The following is a 22,292-nucleotide window of genomic DNA, read 5'->3' on the forward strand; positions in this document are numbered from 1 at the left end:
GTAGATCTTATATTTAATCTGAAATATCATTTGAAATTTGAATCATGTTAGCAGTGGAAATATATATAATTAATCTTCATAGCAGTGTGTGCTATTAGTTTTTAAATATATTTGGGTTTGAATTTCATCTAGGAGTGAGGGATATTTAAAACTTGTTTCAGCTCTGAAAAAGAAACTTCTCCCCCCCCCCCCCCCCCAGTCCTGAAAGAAAGGCAAATTGGTTGTTGAATGCCTGCAGTGAGATATTTGACATTGGATATAGAATTAACCAGTATAATAATTTTAAAAAAAATAAAGTAAATCCTCTATGACCTTTATTTCCCAAAGGGCCTTGATGAGGCTGTTTTTTTTTTTTAATTCATTACTGACTTCTTAAAAAGTGGTAGGTAGCTAGTCTCCACCTTTAGCTATTAATAATAGCTGACTGAAGGCTATCAGTGATTTCCATAGACATCCAGGAAGGCAGACTACTGTCTTGGCTTCAGATTCTAACACTATATTATTGTCTGAAAATGTGTTCCACGGTTGATTTCCTTAAGTTACTGGGCTGAAAACTAGTGTTACCAGAAGAACAAATCCTGCTTGCTTGAACCAAAGATCTAATCAGGAACTCATAATCGATTTCCTGATATGCACCGTAAAGGGGTGGTCATTCTATTATGACATCACTATTTGAATAAGTTTACATTATTAATAATCTATCAAAAATTTTCCTCCAAATTAGTCTATTAATTGTCAGTATTCTAAAGCCCTTCTGACTAAATCAATCTACCTAGTCTTTGGCCTTTCACTGGGATTTTTTTTTTGCCACCTTTAGCATTAAACACCTGTTTTGCTAACCTTTCCTCTTCTATTCTGCTTAAGTGACCCTACTACCTTAGATTAGTCCTGCTCACATGTTACGGAATACAATGTCAAGTTCCTTCCTAATGTCTTTATTTTAATATGATTCTGCCATTGATGTCATCTGTTCACTCCACTAATCTTTCTCATAACTCACATATCTGTGGTCTCTAATTTTTGATTAAGCGCTAACATAATTCTCAGACCTATAACCTAGAACTGGTTTGAAATTGTCTTGTATACTGCTAGTTTGATGTTTTGTCTGTTTCCAAACTTAATTTGTCATCATCACTAAAAAAAATGTGCCTAAGTAACTAAAATATTTTACTAGTTTTATATAGGCTCTCCATTCAGAATGCAGCTTAAGCTTTCTATGGTTAATGCTTTGGTCTTTTTATTGCTGATTTTCATGTCAAGTTTTCTTATAGCTGTTATTCAATTTATTATTAGTATGGGCAGCTCCAAGGAGTCCTTAGACTCATCGAGGGAGGCCCAACATCATGTCAAGAACAACTATTCAACATTCACACAGTATCTATCATACTTCACCTTGAACTCATTTACAGTCATGGCACCCACAACAGACTCTGGCAGCTTATTCCACTTATTTACCACTCTCCAAGTAAAAAACCTAGCTCTAACACCCTTGCTAACCACACTCTTACCAAGCTTCCACGGATGGCTCTAGTCCTCCCACTGCCAGTCCTATTCTCAAAAATATCTTCTGAATTAATCTTATAAAAATCCTTCAGTAATTTGAATGTCTCAATCATATCATCCCTTTTTCACCTATCAACCAATTTCTGCAGCCCACAAATCTTCAACCTGTTTTCATAATGTTCATTCCATAGTCCTGCTATTATCTTGGTCACTCGTCTCTGGATCCTCTTCACCTCCTCCCCATCGAGAAGAAACCCTGGCGCCCGTATCTGGACACAGTAGTCTAGATGGAGTCTTATCAAGGCTTGATACAGAAGAACAATAACCTGGTTGTCTCTGCTTGTTAAATTATTTTTCAGCAACCAAGTGATTTGAGCTGATTTAGCCACTTTTGCAATGTACCCCCTAAACTTCAACTCCCTATCCACCAACACTCCCAAATCTCTAGCCTCGTCAATCTCCTGGAGTACAGTTCCACCAATGTGATATACTGCTGCTAATCTTTTCACCCCAAAATGCATAACCTTACACTTTGCCACATTAAATTGGCATCCATTTTCCTTAGCCCAGTCCTCCAAACTATCCAAATCACCTTGCAAAATTTTGACATCCTGTGCACTCACTATTGCTCTACCCAACTTTGCATCATCAGCAAACAAGTGAACACTTCCTCTCAGATCCTTTCCTATATTGTTAATGAACAAATTGAACAGTAGTGGTCCAAGAACAGAACCCTGCGGCACAACACTAGTCACAGGCCATCTTTTGGTCTCTACTCCTGAATAAACCACTCTCTGATATCTTTCCATCAACCACCCTCCTATCCATCTCACCAACCCTATAATCCATCCCCATATGCTGCAGTTTACTAATTAGAATTCCATGTGGAATCCTGTCAATGGCCTTAGCAAGGTCCAGTAGAATCACTGTAAACCCATTACCCTTATCCAGTTCAGCCATCACTGTGTTATAAAATGTGAGCAAGTTACTGTGGCATGATCTACCCTTCACAAAACCATGCTGTCTCCTATACAGTATCCCGTTTTCATCTATCCAATCCTGTATTTTTCTCTTGACTATTTTCTCCAAGACCTTGACAACGATTCCTGATATGCTGATCAGTTTGTAATTTACAACAGCAGTCTTGGAACCTCTTTTATGCAGTGAAACTATTTTCCCCTCTTTCCACCCCTTCGGGACTAACCCAGACCTGAGACTCAAATTAAATAAAACGGTCAAAGGCACTGACAATTCTTTAGCAACTTCTCGTACGACACGAGTTGGTATACCATCCAATCCCACAGATGAATTGACATTGAGGTTTTGTAATAGACTAGTTACCTCCACTTCATTCACCACAATTCCCGTATAAGCTGTTTGTTCTTCCATTTCTGCAATGTCATGATGATATACTCTTGCAAAGTGCTCACCAGTAATTCTACTATATCAACTGATTCAGTTACCTCCCTACCATGGGCATTCTTTAAAATCATTCTGCCATATACATTTTTTCTTTTACTTGCAACATATCGAAAAAACTGTTTGGGATTCTCCTTAGCCTGCATGGCTAATGTTCTTTCATAATCCGCTTTTGCTTTTCTTACCACACTTGTTACCCTTCTTCCTGGGCTTTATACCGTTCATGTGCCTGCAGGTCATCTTTCTCCTTGAATTCCCTCCACAGTTGTTTCTTTTTTTGCAGCTCAAGCTTATTGGTGTTATTCATCCATTTAACCCCTACTTGATTTTTTATTTGTACTCTAGGTATACAGTCAGCCATTGCCTCCTGCAAACACTTCTTAACTGACTCCCATGCACTGTCAACATCCAGCCCTTGCAGTTTTACATGCCATGGCACTGAACCAATCAAACTCCTAAGCTTGTCATACTTACCAGCCCGATAATTCCACATGTATCCTGTCTTAATTGTAAATTCCACAACTTTAGCCACCTCCTAAGTTAAGACCCTATGATCACTCTCACCAATTGGTGGCAATGTGGTCATATTCGTTAGTCGGATCCTCAGATGTAATTACTAGATCAAGCACTCTCTGACCCCTAGTATTTTCCATTACATGCTGTCGCAGATAGTTATCCCTTAATAACTGCATAAAATCCAATTCCTTTCTCCCATGTGTCCTCTCCTCCCTCCAATCAATGCTACCATAGTTAAAATCTCCCATAATTACTCTCCTTCCACTCATTTCTTCTATTTGCTTGTGTATACTATCTCCACCATCTTTTCCATCACCTGGTCTATAGCAGCACCCAATTGTATATTTTGTTCTGCTAGCCTCAATCTCACATCAAATGGCCTTAAATGTGCTCTTTTCTCTATCCTGCAATTCATCTTCTATTCTCCTTGGCTGCAGCTTATCAACTATCATCAATAATACTCCTACCCCCATTTTATTCTCCGTGTCATTCCTGAACACACTATACCCCTCACATTCAATCCCGCTAGCTATATCATCTTCAGTCAGCCATGTTTCACTAATGCCAATAACCTGTGGTCTGGAAGTGCCAACCAAGGCCAAAAATCTTCTTTCTTGTTCCTAATACTCCTAGCATTAGTATACATGAATTGCAGACCTCCGTTGGCCCCATTCCAACCTTGATGCCTTATACTAACTATCCCATTCTGATTTGTTGTTTTTATTTGCTCGGGCATATTATACTCATTCATACACTCAACTGCCTCTCTAAGGTCGGCATATCTACTTCCCCCACCCCTTAATAAATCTAGTTTCCCTACATCCACTTCATTCAACAACACTCTTTCAAGTCTCCTTACACCGAATCGATTCAAATGCAAACCATCCATCTTATATAGATCCTTTCACCCATCGAACTCACTCCACACGTCCACGAATTCCACATCACTTGTCATGTATAACCCACGCATAAAGTCATTTGCAATTATGGCCTTCCTTCTAAACTCTTCACTGTCATCATACCGTGGAAAAAGACTAATCATCCTAACTCTCTCACTCTTTTCTTTTGCTACCTGAAACAATTCATTCAGGTCTCTATCATTTCTATTTTATCTCCTTTCAAATTATTCATACCTGTCACAACTATCATTTCTTTCACTCTTTGCTTTTGCTCCCTAATAGACTCACTGACATCCTTAATGGTTGCACCAGGTTGGTATGATTTTGTCAAATTCTCTACTATCACACCTCGCACTAACGAATCTCCATACAGTACTCGCTCCTTCATTTTGTTTACGTTCACAATCATACTCTTATTTTTCCTATCATACTTTTTTTTATTGGCTGGTACACTCGGTAGACATTTGTGCATACGCTCCAGCTGCCACTTTGCTCTATGTATCTCTCACTCATTGCATCTATCTCATCTTTTTTATTATCTGTTAAACCATTAATTTGCTCTGTATTAATACCTTCATTCACACTTTCTACATTCACGCTCTCACAGCTCTCTGGTACAACCTCCCTCGCAATTTCTTATCATATTGCTATTTTCTACATTCTGAAATTTGACAAAAATATCACTCATGACCCGAAACACTTTAATTCCTCATTTTCCCTACATTTTCTGCACACATTCACTCCACTATCATTATCTAACCATATTCCAACTGCTCTCTGCAGCACATACATTTCGCAGATAGTACACTGAATAATCTCCTTTATGTTGCCGTTATTGAACAAAGATGGCGAACCATTATTACTAGCTGCCATTTTCTTCTTACCGGAGCCATGTGCTATCGTATCTTATTGAATTAATAATTGAAACAACACCAAAATACACAAACAGACACACTAAGATACAAAAAGCAAACAAAACTACGTAATATTCAAGCAAAATTGTCAATGATAACTTAAAATAACATTTATCTTATCAGGAGCTCTCAACAAACGCTACACACCACGAGTCCCTCTAGCGGCCAAGGAGATTTAGTTAGTGAATCCTGGAGACTTGCACTAGATGTGATTAGGAGTACAGTATCATCTACATAAAGCAAAGAGCTAAGTTTAACATCTCAAATTCTAATATCAGACCTGATGTCACTGTTTTTCATAATGTGATCCATATAGATGATGAATAAGAGTGAAGATAATGTGCATCGTTTAGTTACTGCTGGTTTTACATGAAACCACCTTCCTGTATTTCCTTCAATTCTAACTGCTGACTGACAACTTAAAAATACTGTGAATTGCTCTGCATAATGTTCCATTCATTGCATTTAATTGTAGTGTTTTAAAAAGCTTTTCTCTTGGCACCTCATCGTGTCTTTTCCAGATCTACAAAACTTAAGTACAGATCCTTGTCATATTCCCATGATTTCCCACCAATTTTTCGTAAAGTGAAATTCAGATATTGACAGCCTGTATTTGACCTGAACCCAGCTTGTTCAAATTTTTCTTCCACAATTTTTGTCAACCTCTTTTCAGGTATCCTTGCATAAATCTTACCTGAAACACTTAGTAGAGGAATTCATCTGTAATTCCCACATTCAGCTTCATTCCCTTTTTTGATAAATATGAACTATGAGAGCCAACAATAACATAGTCAATGAGGCTTTCTTTCCTGTCTCTTCTCTCCAGCTGAACTCATGCACATCTTTGTGTTGGAACATGTTAGTAATGACCAGTCCATATCCTGAGCAGAAATCCAGCAGATACAATTATTATTAGCTTTGTCCTTTTTCTGGCAATGACAGTCAAGGAAAAGAAGGGATAGCCATAGTATTCAACACAAAATACGAGGCTAATCTTCTTGAATGGCAGGCAGTCTCAAGTAGAGTGATGTGGGCAAATATTGGAATGGGAAACTGGACAATGAGACTTATTTGTGCCTATGGTACCATTCCTCCATTTCTACATTAGTTCTACTAAGGTAGAAATGGAGGAATTTTTTGATGCTTTAGAGAAAGCACACAATGAAAAAGGAAAAGTTGGTACTTGTTGGGGATCTAAATATACCAAGTAGGAAATGATTGTCAGACATACAAAAATATTTTGGGAAAATTTGGAGAAAAGAGCAAAGCTAATAATAATGGCAAATACCTGTTGTATTTCTGCTCAGGACATGGACTAGTTATTACTAACACCATGTTCCAACATAAAACTGTGCACAAATTTACATGGAGAGAAGATGCTAGGAATAAGAAAAGTCTCATTGACTATGTTATTGTTGATAGTGATGTTTTATCCCTGGTGCAGGACACCAGAGTGTACAGAGGATTTGAAATTGGAAGTGATCACTATTTAGTCTTGAGCAGGATAAAATTGAATTTCGTATTGAAAAGAATAACATAAGGAAGTTTTAAAGCAAATAAAAGTTGAGCAGCTCTCAGATGTGAACTATAGACTAAAATACACAAAGATTATTGAAAAAAAAATTAGAGTTTGAGAACAGGAACCAAACCTTGGAGATTTAGTGGCAAGCTTTGAAGAAAATCCTGATTGATTCAGCCAGAGAGGCATGTGGTGAGGTTGTCTGAAAAGATAGAAAAAGCAGAACCCCATGGTGGATACAGGAAGTTAAAGAGGCAGTGAAGGAAAAGAAGAAATCATATCAAAAGTTCCTGGCAAATAAGTCAGCTTGTGCTCTTAGAGAATACAGAGACAAATGTAAGAAAGCTAAACACTGTAAAACTTGCTAAACAAAAGTCATGGAATGACTTTAGTAAGAACATAGAAAATAAATATCAAGAAGGTGGTAAGGTATTTTGGAAGTTGTTGAAGTTAAAAAAAAATGGAGGAAAGGGTGCTGTAAAAGGAGTTAGAGATGATAAAGGTGGCATGAAAATGAGAGAAAAAGATATCCTTGAAGTATGGAGTAATTACTTTGAAAATCTGCTAAATGAAACAAGCAGTGATGACAGCATAGTGGTAAAAAAACACTGACCAGGCATGCAGTCAGGAATACATATCCGTACTTGAAGTAGAAAAAGCCATCAAAGGTCTGAAATGTGGAAAGGCAGCAGGAGTAGATGATATTCGACCAGAAATGCTGAAGTATGGCGGTAAAAGTCTTACAGTGGCTGCACTGCATAGTTCAGAAAGCCTGGAGAGAGGGACGAATTCCTGATGATTGGAGTAGAGCTCTCATAGTACCCATATATAAAAAGGGAAATAAAACTGAATGTGAGAATTACAGGGCATTTCAATACTGAGTTTCCTGGTAAGATATATTCAAGTATACTTGAGAAACGGTTGAGAAGAATTGTGGAAGAAAAGCTTAGTGAAGAGCAAGCTGGCCAAATAGAGACTGTCAGGATCAGATCTTCACTTTACGACAAATAGTGGAGAAATCATGGGAATATAACAGAGATCTCTATTTGAGTTTGTAGATCTGGAAAAGGCATATAAGATGTCAAGAGAGGAGCTATTCAATACGCTACAGTTATATTGTGTCAATGAAGCATTATATCAAGCAATACTTAGTCTTTATTTGAGTTGTAAGTCAGCAGTTCGAATTGAAGGAAGTACAGGAAGACGGTTTAATGTTAAATCTGGTGTGAGACAAGGATGTACATTATCCCCTCTGTTATTCATTATCTATATGGATCACATTATGAAGGAAAACGGTATATCAGAATTGGAGATGTTAATGTCAGCTCATTGCTTTATACAGAGACAATGTTATACTTCTAAATAAATCTGCTACAAGTTTGCAAGATTCCCTGACTAAATTGAATAACTGTTGTAATAGATATGGAATGAAGGTCAGCTATAAAAAGACAATGAAAATAGGCAGAATCGTTGTAAATGTCAACTGTGTTGTGAACGGAGAACCTGTGGAACAAGTAAAACATTTCAGCTTCTTAGGCAAGATTTTTAGTGAATATGGTAAATTGAATTTGGAAATAGACAACAGAATCAACAAAGTTGGTATGGTAGGCAGTCAATTAAATAAATTCATATGGAATAAGAAAGAAATTAGTCAGAGCACTAAATTAGCTGTATACAAGACAGTGTTCAAACTAGTTTTAACTTATGGATCTGAGAGCTGGGTCAGAAGTAAAACACTTGGCCAAAGACTAGAGACCGCAGATGTGAGACTCCTAAGAAAGATTAGAGGTGAACAGATGGCATCAATGGCAATATCATATTAAAAACGAGGATATTAGGGAAGAACTTGACATTGTCAGCATCCCGGAATGCATTAGCAGAGCTAATCTCAGGTGGTATGGTCACCTAAACAGAATAGGCGAGGAAAGATTAGCAAAACAAGTGTTCTCTGCCAGGTTGACAGGAAAACGACCCATAGGAAGACCAAGATGTAGGTGGATTGATACGGTACAAAATGCCTTAGACGATAGAAATATAAGATCTGATAATGTTGTAGTCTTGACAAGTAACAGACTGATTTGGAGGAAAATTGTAGATAGGAAGTCAGTAATGATGTAAATTTTCATGTAGTACTATAATATCCTGTACACACCCCCTTGAGGGTAGATGTCAGGAATTTGATAATGATGATTGTCCTTTTCTCCAAATTTTCTCAGTACATTTCTGTATGCCTAGTGGGATTCACTTTCTACCTCTACTCAACTGTATCTCCATCCAGCTGAGGACTGGCTGATTTTAAAAAAAAAAAAAAAAAAAAAAAGACTAGAATTGAACTCATGGTCCAGTACTGTAAAGCAGATAACTGTGAAACAAACACCATTTCAAATGCGACTATACAGGCATCAACTATCCACTGTATTATTGTGAAAATTAAATTTATAAGGAGCTAGTTTGGTATAAAAGTCAGATTTATGTTGACTAAAAATATTATTTTGCTATCTGTGTTTCAGGAAACTCAGGAGATAAATGTAAATCGATGCATGTGAGACAGGAGCAGCAGCCAGAATTCTGTATTCTAGCTGTGTACGATACTGGATAATTCTTAATGTCATTTTGCCTCATGTAATCTTTATATTCAGTTTTATTATGGTTTGCAGTTGTCCTCATCACAGTATTTTTAATCACTTTCTATGCATTTTTTTCTCTGTCCATATTAGTATAAATAACTTAGTTTTTGATTACATTAACTAACCTTCAGTTTAATTTTTGGTGATTCTTCTGGATAAATCTTTAAATATAAATTATTTTGTGTAGTATTTATGGTGATGTTATGTTCAGGAACCAGTTGTTAATATTTTTTTCCATCCTTTCTATTATAGGAAGTATTTAATGGAAATTCACTTAAGTCCCGAGAGAGAATAAGGTTGATGAGCACAGTTGGACAAGTGTTATCAGTCATGCCTCTTGATTACATTATGACTTATATGAATACTCTGTTAGCACCAATGCTCCAGGATCTTCAACATGCAGTTTCTGAGGGTGTATGTATACCTTGTTATATTCATTAATTATCCAGAAATGTCTCACTAGTCATAGGGCTGTTGTTATTTTTATTGTAATTAGTTTGGATCTTTTTATCAACTACAGTTGACTCTGACTATAGCAATTACCATTATACAAAATTGCTCATAATAAACAAAAAAAAAAACAAGAACTTTCATATACCCTACTATGAGAATTGCCAAGAAGGTGTCCTAATAAATTATTAATTATATGAAGAGCCAAAGGCTTCAATTCGGCAACATAAACTTATTTACATTAAGGGATATTACATCCCATTCTTGGCAATTCTCATAGTAGGGTATATGTAAGTTCTGTTTGCTACAAACTTGGTATTTCTAGGTCTACCTACTCACTGATGAGACTTCAATGAAGGTTGAAACCGGTCTGGGTAGTGACCTTCTCTCACTCATAATGTAGAACAGTAATATAGCTCCTAGGAGCTGGGTTTCACATTATGAAGAAATATCAAGAATAGTGATCGGAGCTTGCTCCACCCTTACCATTTGTTGCCTCGGTGTTGCACTCCCTAAAGGGTCAGTTGTAACACTATCCAGGTATTTGCTTACACTTGCACTCGCCGAACTTTATATATTTACTATATTTAGCATGAAACTCTTTGAGTTTCTTATTCGGCTATGAAACAATATGGGATGTAATATCCCTTAACGTAAATAAGTTTGTCGCCGAATTGATGCCTTTGGCTCTTCATATAATTAATAATTTATTAGGACACCTTTTTGGCAATTCTCATAGTAGGGTATATGTAAGTTCTGTTTGCTACAAACTTGGTATTTCTAGGTCTACCTACTCACTGATGAGACCTCAATAAAGGTTGAAACCGGTCTGGGTAGTGACCTTCTCTTACTCATAATGTAGAACAGTAATACAGCTCCTAGGAGCTGGGTTTCACAATATGGGGAAATATCAAGAATAGTGATTGGAGCTTGCTGCACCTTTACAATGAGTTGCCTCAGTGTTGCACTCCCTAAAGGGTCAGTTGTAACACTATCCATATATTTGCTTACGCTTAGACTCGCCAAACTTTATATATTTACTATATTCGGCATGAAACTCTTTAGTTTCATGCCGAAGTTTCTTATTTGGCTATGAAACAATATGGGATATAATATCCCTTAACATAAATAATTTTTTTTAATTTTTAAAAAAAATATATAAAAGTTTTTTTTAAAAAAAGGATGAGAGTCATGCAGTTTCTAGAATTGAACTGTAGACCATATGCTATTAAAAAAAATAATAAAAATTGAAACAACCTGAAAAATCTTCTCCATATTGAAGAACATATGGAGTGATTCAGCCAAGGTGATATGGGGAAATTGTTTACAAAGGATTGAAGAAAATCTAAACATCATTGACTCCAGAAAGCTGGGGTGGGGTGCTGATAAAGAAGAAACATATCAAAAGTTGCCAGCCTTGGATGGCTGGGTAAATAGTATCAGTTTTCCACCCAATGGTTTGTGGGTTCAGTTATCACCATTGGCATTCATGTTTGTGTTGCTTGGACACAGATGAATTTCATTACTTGTTGCTGTGAACCGTTGTTGTTTATTAGAGACTTGAATTGGCTTGAAAAAATTTCATGTTTGTTATTATCTTGGAAATTGGAATTGAAACTTCGTATCCCTTCTGGGTCTAGTTCCCACTGATAAGACCTCAATAAAGGTCAAAACTGGTTTGGTTTGGTAAGTGGCCCTTCCCATAATACATAGTAATACATACACACCTGAAAGGATGTGTGCTTTGCATTATGGGGTATTAAGGCACTTGATGCAAAGTCATTAGCCTCTCTATACAAGTAGCCCTGCTGTAAAGATACTACATGTGCGAACTTTGTTTACTAACACTTAGATAAAGGATTAAACCAAGAATATAATTTCTTGGCATCTTTAATTTATAGTAAAATAAAGTTAAAAAAAAACTTTCAACATACTTGAAACTGCTGATTATTTTCCTTTCAAATCTGTAAATTCTCCTATCTTGAACCAAGATGGAAATACCACAATCAAAAATAATGACTTTTCTTAGTTCTTGTGTTTCTCTCCATGTGAATTTGGGAATATCGTTATGAAACATGGTATATTAATGACTAATCCATATCCTGAGAAGAAATCCATCAGGTGCTTACCATTATTACTAGCTTTGCTCTTTTCTCTAATTTTCCCAAAACATTTCTATATGTCCTGCATTTATTTTCTTCTCTGTTACTTATATCTCCAACACGGACCAGTTTTTTTAATTTGACAGCTGTCTTGGTTCTAAAAAAAATTCTTCCACCTTAAAATCTCGAATGGGATCACAAGAACAAGTATCACTATCCAATATTCCATTTTAAAGTTTCCTCCAATATCAAACTTCTTCATTAAGTTAAAAAAAAATCTTGGAGACTCATACAAGATTTTATTTTGTCATTTTTTTAAAAAAAGCCAAGTCTTATGAACTCAAGGAGCATAGAAGCTCATTTAGAGCAGGCATTTATGAATATCATAAATCACAGTCGTCACAGTTCTACTTTGTGCAACCAGGACCTTTGTTCTAATCTTCTAAACATTCCTTACAGTACTGCACACTGAGATGCCGACTAACTACTTCTCCACACAAGGACATGTCAGAATGAACTGTGTCACCTTGTGCTCATGTACATTATATACAAATTAGTGCCTCTCTCTGTCAAGAGTAACATTTCAGTTACCAACTGTCTCCTGACAGTGTGGCCACTACTTTATTTACAACCCTCATAGGCCTAGAATCCATCTGGAATGATACAAAAATGAAGGAGATGCATTCCTGAATAATTGTATTGTGGCCACCCAAAACATTTTGCCACGTTCTTCATACAATTTCTCTATATGCTCAAAGGACACTTGCTGTGCTTGACTGACTACTGTTTATATCACTCCTACTTGCAAAAGGTTGCAAGGCTAAAGCACATTTGTGAGGAGTCATATAAACAGTAGTCAGTCAAGCACAGCAGGTGTTCTTTAAGAATAGGGAAATTGTATGAAGAAGATTTCAGAATGTTTGTTTTGGGTGTTGTGAAAAAGTTTAGAAATGAAAGAAAGAGTGCTGTAAAAGGGTAGTCAGATGATAGAGGTGACATAAAAACTTAGATATGCTCAGTGTCTATAATTACCTTTTCATTATTAAATGAAATAAACAATGATAGAAGAATGGTATGATCTGTTCAAATTGAATGTAGCCATTAGTATATATCGGTACTTGAAATAGAAAAATCTGTCAGAAGCCTAAAATGTAAAGCAGTTGGATATGTGCTGCTTGATCAGATAAATAATGTTTAGATATGGAGGTCTAAAAGTTTTATAGTGATTGCATTGCATAATCAGAAGTTTGAATTTCAGATTATTGAAGTAGAGCTCTCAGAGTACTCCTCTATATAAACTGAAATAAAACAATGTGTGAATTGCAAAAGAATTTATTATTTAACATTTCAGATTAATGCAAGCACATTTGAGGCTATGAAAAATTATGGAAGAGAGAGACTTGAGAATAAATAAGCTATGTTTAAACTAAATAGGTATTGTTAGGATTAGATTTTCACTTTCATATAAATAGTTAAGAAATCTTTGGACTATAACAAAGATCTGTCTTTAAGTTTTATATGAGGGTTATAAATAAAGTAGTAGTGACAATATGTGCACAAAATGTAAAATGGTTTATTTATCAAGTCTATACAAGTACATCTCTTCAAGTGCAGCTATTTCCAAATTTGTGGTAGTCATTGGATACCCCATCCAATGGCTAGATAGCCATTGTGTTGCCTATTGATATCAGTGATAGTTACTGCTCGAAGAACCTCTTGCATATCTGGCTTCTGAGAGGTTTTCATTTTGCGAAACAAGTCAAAGTCGCAAGAACTCATATCCGGTGAATGCGGAGGATGTGACAATACTTCATTTTGCCACCTGTCCAACATCTCTATCACCAATTGTGACACATGGCATTGTGCATTTGTCATGCAACTAACATGGTGGAGAACCCATGAAAAAAAATGTAGTTGATTTCTCTTTAAAGCAGGATGCAAATCCTGCTCAAACATTTTGGTGGCTCTAGAAATTGTCAATACTACTACTTCAGCAGCATGACTTTAACTCTGGATTCCTGCCAAAGTTTTTTCAGACTGAGTGATTCTGAATGGTGCCATTTGTTGGATTGTCTCTTCAGTTCTGGCTTATAAACCTTTGGCCAAGATACAGTTATTCAGTAATGTATCTCCTTCATTTTTGTATCATTTCAGATGGAGGCCAGCAATCGTGTATCTGTGCTATTTTTGCATCTCAGACAAGTGATGTGGAACCCAACAAACAGAAATTTTGCACTTAGTGAGCCTCTCTTTTAGGATGCCAAAGTTGCAAGGACTCATATCCAGCGAATGCAGAGGATGTGCCAATACTTCTCTTTGCCACCTGTCCAACATTTCTATCACCAATTGTGACATACGACATTGTGCACATGTCACCGAAGTGTGCTCAAACACTGGTGGTTTATCTCAGTTTCTTGGACCAACTGACTTGCAGTCCATCGCCAATCAACCACAAGTAGTCATCAAACAAGCTCACCATGTTCATCTGAAATGGCAGGTTATCTTGCACCTAAGTTATCATCCAGGTGATCTTGTCCCACATGAAATGCACTGACCCATCTTGCGGTAGTCATTGTGCACATTTTTATGTTGGAACATTGTGTTAGTAATAACCAGTCTATGTCCTGAGCAGAAATCCAGTAGGTATTTTGCCATTATTATTAGCTTTGCTCTTTTCTTCAAATTTTCCCAAAATATTTCTTCCTATACAAAATATTTCTGCATCTGCCTGTACTTCATTCAATTCTAACTGCTGATTACAACTCAATAAAGACTAAGTATTGCTTGATATAATGCTCCATTGACACCATATGACTCTAGCATTTAGAATAGCTTTTCTCTTGGCACCTTGTCATATGCCTTTTGCAGGTCTTTTACCTATATGTCTGACAATCATTTCCTACTCTGCTATTTAGATCTCAAACAAGGACCGACTTCCTTTTTCATTGTGTCAGTTGCTTTCTCTGAAGCCTCAAAAAAAATTCTCCATTTCTATCTTAGTAGAACTTTCTGTGTGGGATCATAGGCACAAATAACTTTCCTTGTCCAGTTCCCCATTCTGATATTTGCCCACATCACTCTGCTTGATATTGCCTACCATTCAAGAAGATTAGCCTCATTTAGTGTTAAATACTATAGCTACTCCTTCTTTTTCCTGATTGTCATTGCCTGAATATAACATTTTGTATTTATTACTTAGAAAGATTTCATCAGTTTTTGTCTTCCCTATTATGTCGATCTGGTATTTATTCACCAACTTCAGCTTTTCTTTTATTGGTACCTTCCTTTTTTTTTTCCACTTTTGACAGATCTCCATGTTGGAGGCTTAATGGATTGTATACAGCACTCAGAAAGGATTAAAACAGATTTTTATTAAATCTGTTTTAATCTGTGATCGAAATGAATATTCCTATATTAATTTTGATCACAGAGACATCTTCAGGGATTACAAAAAAACTAATGTAACATATATACAAATACTACACAATATTAAGCTAACCACGTGGGTGACTCTAAAGTCCTATAAAGTCCTATTTCTAAGAGCTGCTGCAGATTCTAAAAATAGTCTCTCTTTTTTTGAATTTACTGTGGTAGAGCATGGTGGTTTTTTTTCCAAGAGATCAGAAATCAACCAAATCTAAATAAATACAGTTGCGTTAAACTTCTGAAGATTTGGGAAACATTAAATCATCAGAGATCCCACCTTACATTTTAGGCCACCTACAATTGCCCATTGAGGGCGCCTCACCTAGATAGGACTTTAGTCAACCAAATGGTTAGCCTAGTATTGTGTGGTATTTGTGTATATGTTACATTAGTTTTTTTTGTAATCCCTGAAGATGTCTCAGTGACTGAGACAAAATATAGGAAGTATTAAAAATCTGTTTTAATCCTTTCTGAGTTCTGTATACAATCCATTAAGCCTTCAACATGTCTTCGCAGCACTTAAGCCTCAACACACAGGTTTTGACAGATCTCTAAATGCCTTAACTCACCCTGAATTGACGTCATTTATTCTTTATCCTTATCATTTTACTCCTAATATATATATTTTTTGTTTAGATATCCATGTTTTGACATATTTCATACTAACTTCATTACTAATCCTTATTTATCTTTCTGCTGTTCTACTTTTCCTCCTTTCTTTATTTTTTTTAATCGGTTTCCCTTGATATCATTCAGCACCAATATACCGTATTTTCCAGTGTATAAGACACACTTTTTTACCTTAAAAATTCATCTTAAAAATTGGGTGCGTCTTATATAATGAAGGTAAAGATTGTTTCCTCTTTTCAAAGTCATACGCACTCTCCCTTTTATATTCCAAGATCTATGTAGGCAGTTAATGGTGCAATCAAATTGATGTGTGACCTTCACATGACTTCTAGCACGTCATTGGCTAAGAACGGGGAGTCCCTATTCAAGTTTCATAATATCGTATCCGAGTAATCAGTTACCGACGTTTATCAGTATTGAGTTGACGTGTTGAGATATTTTGTGTTCAGTTTGATATTTCCTGTAGATTTTAGTGATGGAAAAAAACAGGCGACATTCGTATACTTCAAGTTACAAATTGCAGGTTGTAAAATATGTGGAAGAACACGGGAATAGGGAAACTGAAAGACATTTTGGACCTCCGCCTACAGAAAAAGTTTTTTTTAGGTTTTTTCCAGAAAATTTTATTAAATTTCTTGGGTGCATCTTATACACCGGAAAATACGGTAGATTTATTCTATCCCAGTATTGTCCTAGTTTCTATATTTTATTTGTTCACACTAAAAATGCATTTATATAATGGCAAACAACAACTATTGTGTCCCACGAATTATGTCTATTATTACTCTGGCCCATTTAGCATTATTGGTATACAAATAGTTCTGTGCATATGAATCTTGATCTGTAAATCTTTGTTATTCAGAGATTATATAAGAAATGAATGTGTGTGTGTGTGTGTGAAAGAATGATTAGCTAAAGTTCACTATTTTATGCAAACAAATACAATCAGTTATTCTCATGTTTATCTATCTCTATTACAGCCATGCCTTACAACAAAATCAACAGTGGTGCTTCAGTTAAATATGCTGTCTATGCTCTTTGCTACATTAGATATTCGATGTAAAGAGAGAGAAAAAGAATTACAACAGGGGGATGCAAAAATGCAACGTCCAGATACAGAAGAGCAAAATAGTTTTACTCCTCAACCAGTATTTCTTATATTACAGCAAGTTTTACCTGTGTTAGTAACTGTAGGAGCAAGATGGACATTTGATGAGCAAGTCACAGAGGTAATAATGAACTCTTAGGAGAAATGAATAGTTAATTAATTTATCAGACTGACCAGGATCCAGGTGATTCATAAAGAAAATTATGCTGTGTGTGTGTGTGTGAACATGCATATTGAAAGTTATATGCTTTTGTAAAGAAATAGGTACTTGCATTATATATTTTTATTATAACTGGTAATAATAATTTGCAAGTTTGCAGGGTTCATTTGTGTATTTTTAAGAGAATTAGTTGCAAACTGACCATTGATTTCCCAGCAAAAATCAGTTTTCTTTCAACAGGATATTGTTTGAAATAGTTCATCAGAATAAAACATAAAACTGTAGTAGAACCTTAAGAAGGTTAATATTATGTAATCCCCAAAATTTATCCATAAGATAAAAATTTCCATAATTTTTTTTTTTGAGATTAATTAAAAATGAGAAGTACTTATTACTATATAATATTAGTTAATTTTGTTAATGTTTTTCATCTAATGATATACTTGTATATGTTATGCATATTTATATATTATACACATGACAATATTTCTGAATTTTAAACTGTTTTTATTTATTTTTAATGTGAATTTCTTCCATGAAATGCTGTATGCCTATGGCACACCTATATTAGTACCTTGGGTGGAAAATGGATAAGGGTTCCTAGTTTTATGAATGGTTTTAAAGTGATGTGAAGATTATATTTATTTAGTTCTGACAGTTTTTCAGATAGTACCCAGATATAAAGGATGGAAATTCTTTCATTAGGATCTTATGCATGAAGGAAGAGAGGGAGAGGTGGTGGGGTACATTTATGCTATTTTGAAGGATTTTATAAGTTGGAACAGATAATGGAAAGAGAATCAGCTAATTCTGTCATATTCTGTGACAAAAAAAAAAAAAAAAAGATTTATGTTGATCATGATTGTTTTGGAAGAAAATTCAATTGCTCTCTGAAATACAATTGCAGTATTTCACAGAGCAATAAAAACCAAGGCCTGATACTGCACCAAGTTTGGGCTTCAGCATAAAGCATTTCTGGGTTTAAGAGCAAGTGTGGCAGCTTCAGGGGTTGTTGAAATCTCAATCTTGTAAAGCAAAATGAAAGCCACTTCAATATCCTAACCATGTAGTGCTTATGCGATTTTGTCAGTTATATTATGAGTGTACAGTAAGATTTTATCACTTCCGGATTTTCCCTTATTAGTAGGAACCTTGGGAAGTGTACTTAATTTTGTTGATTATCTTTAGCCCATACCCATTAAAGGAAAGGATATGTTTGAGATGATGATGAAGACCGTTCTTTGTTCTTCTCTTTATTAGTGGTACTGGAAATGTAAGCTCTGTCTCTTAATGTTTTTATCATACCCGTCTTCTGTATTTGGATAATGGTGTGAAGAAGCATGCAGGAATCTCCCAGTTGGATGGGCTTTTTTTCTTTAGATACTTTAAGTTCAAGCTTCAATTTGATGTTAGATTGTAAGATACTAATACCTATACCAAGACTTGGATCCCACTTGGCACATGCACACTTACACATAATCAAACCAGTAAGTTAGTCAGTTGGTCAGATTTTATGAAAGAAATCTAACATCAAAACATCCTTTAGTTTCCATAATTTATATAGTCCCAAAAATTCACAAATCAGAGATTACTTTATATCCTATCAGAGTCTCTTGGGCCTGACCTAGCAAATACCTGTCTCAGCTTGTGATGCTGCTTCTAAGAAAAACAAAGTTGTACATGAGTAAGGGTTAAAGATTTAGCAATAGAACAATCAGACATCATACATTTAGCAAGTTTAGATGGTGTTTTAACCAATGTCTGCTAGACAAAACATTAGCTCTTCAAGAAAATTTTCCTCCAGATATGACATTCAGATGTTTGCATAGAGTTCAAATTCTCTAGATTCCAGAATAAATACTAGAATAAATCTGCTAAGACCAGTGAAGGGAGTTGATATAAGACCTCTTTGAGTTCACTCCCCTTCACTGGTCTTAGCAAATTTATTTATTCAAACCTTAGAGAATGGTGGTGGTGTGATATAAACATAAAGAAACAGAGCCTACAGCATCATCAATAAATGAACAGAGAACTTCAAACCTCAAACATGTCCTTTCTCTTAACAGATCTTTACTGAAGACAACCTCCCAAAGTTCCTGCCATCAAGCAATAATTGAGAAGTGTTATAATCTTATCCTACATTCAAAATGTAACTGATAAAATTGCCACAGTGATTCATTATAACATAAAAGCGGCATTTCTAGTTGGTTGACTTTCTGTAAACTGAAAAAAAAAGACACATAATGATCCATTTGTGATGACAGTTATAAATATATGAAGGCTGTCAAGAAGGTTGTAACGGCTAGATTTTTCTCTCAGAGAGTGGTGCATGATTGGAATGGATTGCCATTGGATGTTGTGAGTACAAGCAGTGTGAATGAATTCAAGAATAAATATGATAGCTGGTTTGTGTAGTATATGGCCTCCCTCGATGAGTCTCTGACTCCCTGGAGGTCTCTCTTTAATAATAATAATAAAATAATAATAAATGCATGTTATGTATCTTCATCTGTATAATACATCTAGAACTTAGTTTTGAGTGTAGATTGTGTTTGCTATTGAGTCTCATGGCCCAGTAACATTAGATATGTTTTTAGTGCATTTAAACAGTTGATATCTTGATGATAGACTTCATACCAGATATTAGTCATATGTTTCAAATGGGCTGAAGAATGTTTATTTCTTTGCAGTTATCTGAAGTAGTTGCTGGCATTTGGTGTGCTCAATGTTGTTTTGTATGAACAGAAGAGAATGTTACAGACTTCATTTTGCATCAATCAACTGTGTTGGGGAAAGTAAAGAATCATTGCAGATTCTTTTCAAGTATTTGATTTATGTCTAGTTAGCAAAGCATAATTAGCAACTTATCTGAATTATTAGATAAGCGTGCCCACTAAAATCTGTTGCAGGTGACAGATTTAAATATAGAAGCTTTTACCATAAACCAGTCATGAGTGTGATGACCTGAATGTGCATTTGTGATGATGATGGAGTAGTGTGCTGTTATTTCTATATATATATATATAAATATAGAAATATAAGATCTGATAATGATGGAGTCTTGACAAGTAACAGACTGATTTGGAGGAAAATTGTAGATAGGAAATTAATAATGATATAATTTTTTTCATGTAGTACTATCATATCCTGTACACCCCTTGAGGGTACATGGCAGGAATTTGATGATATATATATATATATATATATATATATATATATATTCTTACTATTCTTTCCCTTCTCTTTTACTGGGGGACGAAAAACCCGAGTTTCTGTGTGAAAAAAACCTTACCTCCATATGAAACTGGCTAACTCACCTTTAGTCTAAAGAGACCTTACATCACTGACAGGAATTGAACCCAGGTCTTTCTGACCAAATGGCTTCATCTATAGTGACTTGAGCTACAAAGGCTCTTTATTTGTGTGTGTGTGTGTGTGTGTGTGTGTGTGTGTGTGTGTGTGTGTGTGTGTGAGAGTGATATTCTCCTATATATGAGAATGTGATGAGCTGCATTCGTTTTGGGAGATATTTGTCATATTTGCTTTGTATAATTTTCATCTTGAATTGATATAACCTACTTTGTATTTAAGGGAATGGTGTTATGTTGAAAATAAAATAATTGCATAATTTTTATTTTACTACAGTCAGCAGATCTATAATAAAAAGAATATGAAAAACTATAACCCAGTATGAGATCTCTGGCCTTGTTTATTATACGCTGCTTGGAAATAAGTCAGTGGATCCCCCCCCCCCCCCAATGGGCAAGATGCATCGTGCTATGTGATGAATTGTGTTTGCAGCCAGTATAAATTGGAGGGATATGATACTCCCAAGTCAATGCAACTGTATCTGGATGTAATGGCTGTGGGAAGGGAACTGACTGAGTTTGAAAGAGGTGTTGTGATAGAATGCCATGTTGCAGACCTATCTGTTCATTACCTGAACCAACAACGAATCACGCATACTGAGTAGACACAAGTGTGGGTGTGGCAGATGCCCAATGAACGTCTCTTACCAGAGTGCATAACCCCAACTATGAAATTAAATTTAGAAGTATAGTATGCCCACAGATAAGAGACCCTTCGACACTTCTGCGCATGTCAAAAGAAGGAGAATCCATTCCAATAATAGGGTAATCAATCTGTATTGTGGGATGAGCATTTATTATTACACGTCGGAAAATTAACTTCTCTTTTATGATTATTGTAGTTTTTAAAGTGGTAACTATTTTGCTTGCATAACAGTTGGAAAATTTTACATATAAAGCACGTGATTTCGTGTGTTGGTGACCAATTCGTATTGGCTTATTTCTTTCTCCCATTCAACATGAATTGACTCTTCTTGGCAGTCTGCCAATGATAGCTCTCGCTTATGTGGTCGGGCTGTAGCAGTATGATATTTTCTTGTTTTTCCTGGTTTGGCCTCGGACCTCTGTAGTGCCATAAACAGAATGTTCAAATACCTGTTGAACTCCAACAGGTATTTGAACATTCTGCACAATGCACCATGTCATAAGAACTGCTGCTGTAACTGTGTGGTTTGTGGATATGAATGCCACCACACTTGACTGGCCTCCGTAGAGCCATGATCTCAACCCTGTGGGATGTACTGGAGTATCAGGTGAAGTCAGTGGGATGTCTGCCCCACAAAAGTTCAGGACCTCATCATTTGTGTAAAATGAATGCTGATCACCATGTAACTCTAAGGGAAAGGGTATTCTTGTGGAATGTCTCAGCTGTGTGGCATACTAAATGGGCCACCTGGCATGACCATTTTGGTTGGCAACTAACTGCTGACTCAGAACTGGCATGGACTAGGAGAATCTATAACAAAACATTGTGATGGCCATTAAGGTATTGCTGCTTTGTGATTCTGCCCATTGTTCTTGAGTGGTAAAAATGAATTTTTTTTTTTTTAATGCAAAAATTAATTTAAAAAAAGTCTTGGCACACCTATGGTACTATTATACTGTAGGCTTATAATCTTTCATGAGTAGCAATCAAAAAAAATAAAAGTTC

The 22,292-nt window shown here is 35.8% G+C and overlaps 1 protein-coding gene across 2 annotated transcripts in view; it reads left to right on the forward strand.

Moving 5' to 3' along the window:
• Positions 1 to 22,292, forward strand: part of cdm (importin-13-like protein cdm) — a 389,177-nt gene that overhangs the window by 210,656 nt on the left and 156,229 nt on the right. For both annotated transcript variants that reach the window (XM_090408166.1, XM_090408167.1), the window contains exons 15-16: positions 9,650 to 9,811; positions 16,986 to 17,234. In XM_090408166.1, the coding sequence (XP_090264292.1) occupies positions 9,650 to 9,811; positions 16,986 to 17,234 (411 nt within the window). The remainder of the gene's footprint in view (positions 1 to 9,649; positions 9,812 to 16,985; positions 17,235 to 22,292) is intronic.

This window comes from Typopeltis vanoorti, chromosome 18, assembly GCF_054136105.1.
Source record: "Typopeltis vanoorti isolate ZY-2024b chromosome 18, IOZ_Tvanoo_1.0, whole genome shotgun sequence".
Taxonomy (NCBI): Eukaryota; Metazoa; Arthropoda; class Arachnida; order Uropygi; family Thelyphonidae; genus Typopeltis; species Typopeltis vanoorti.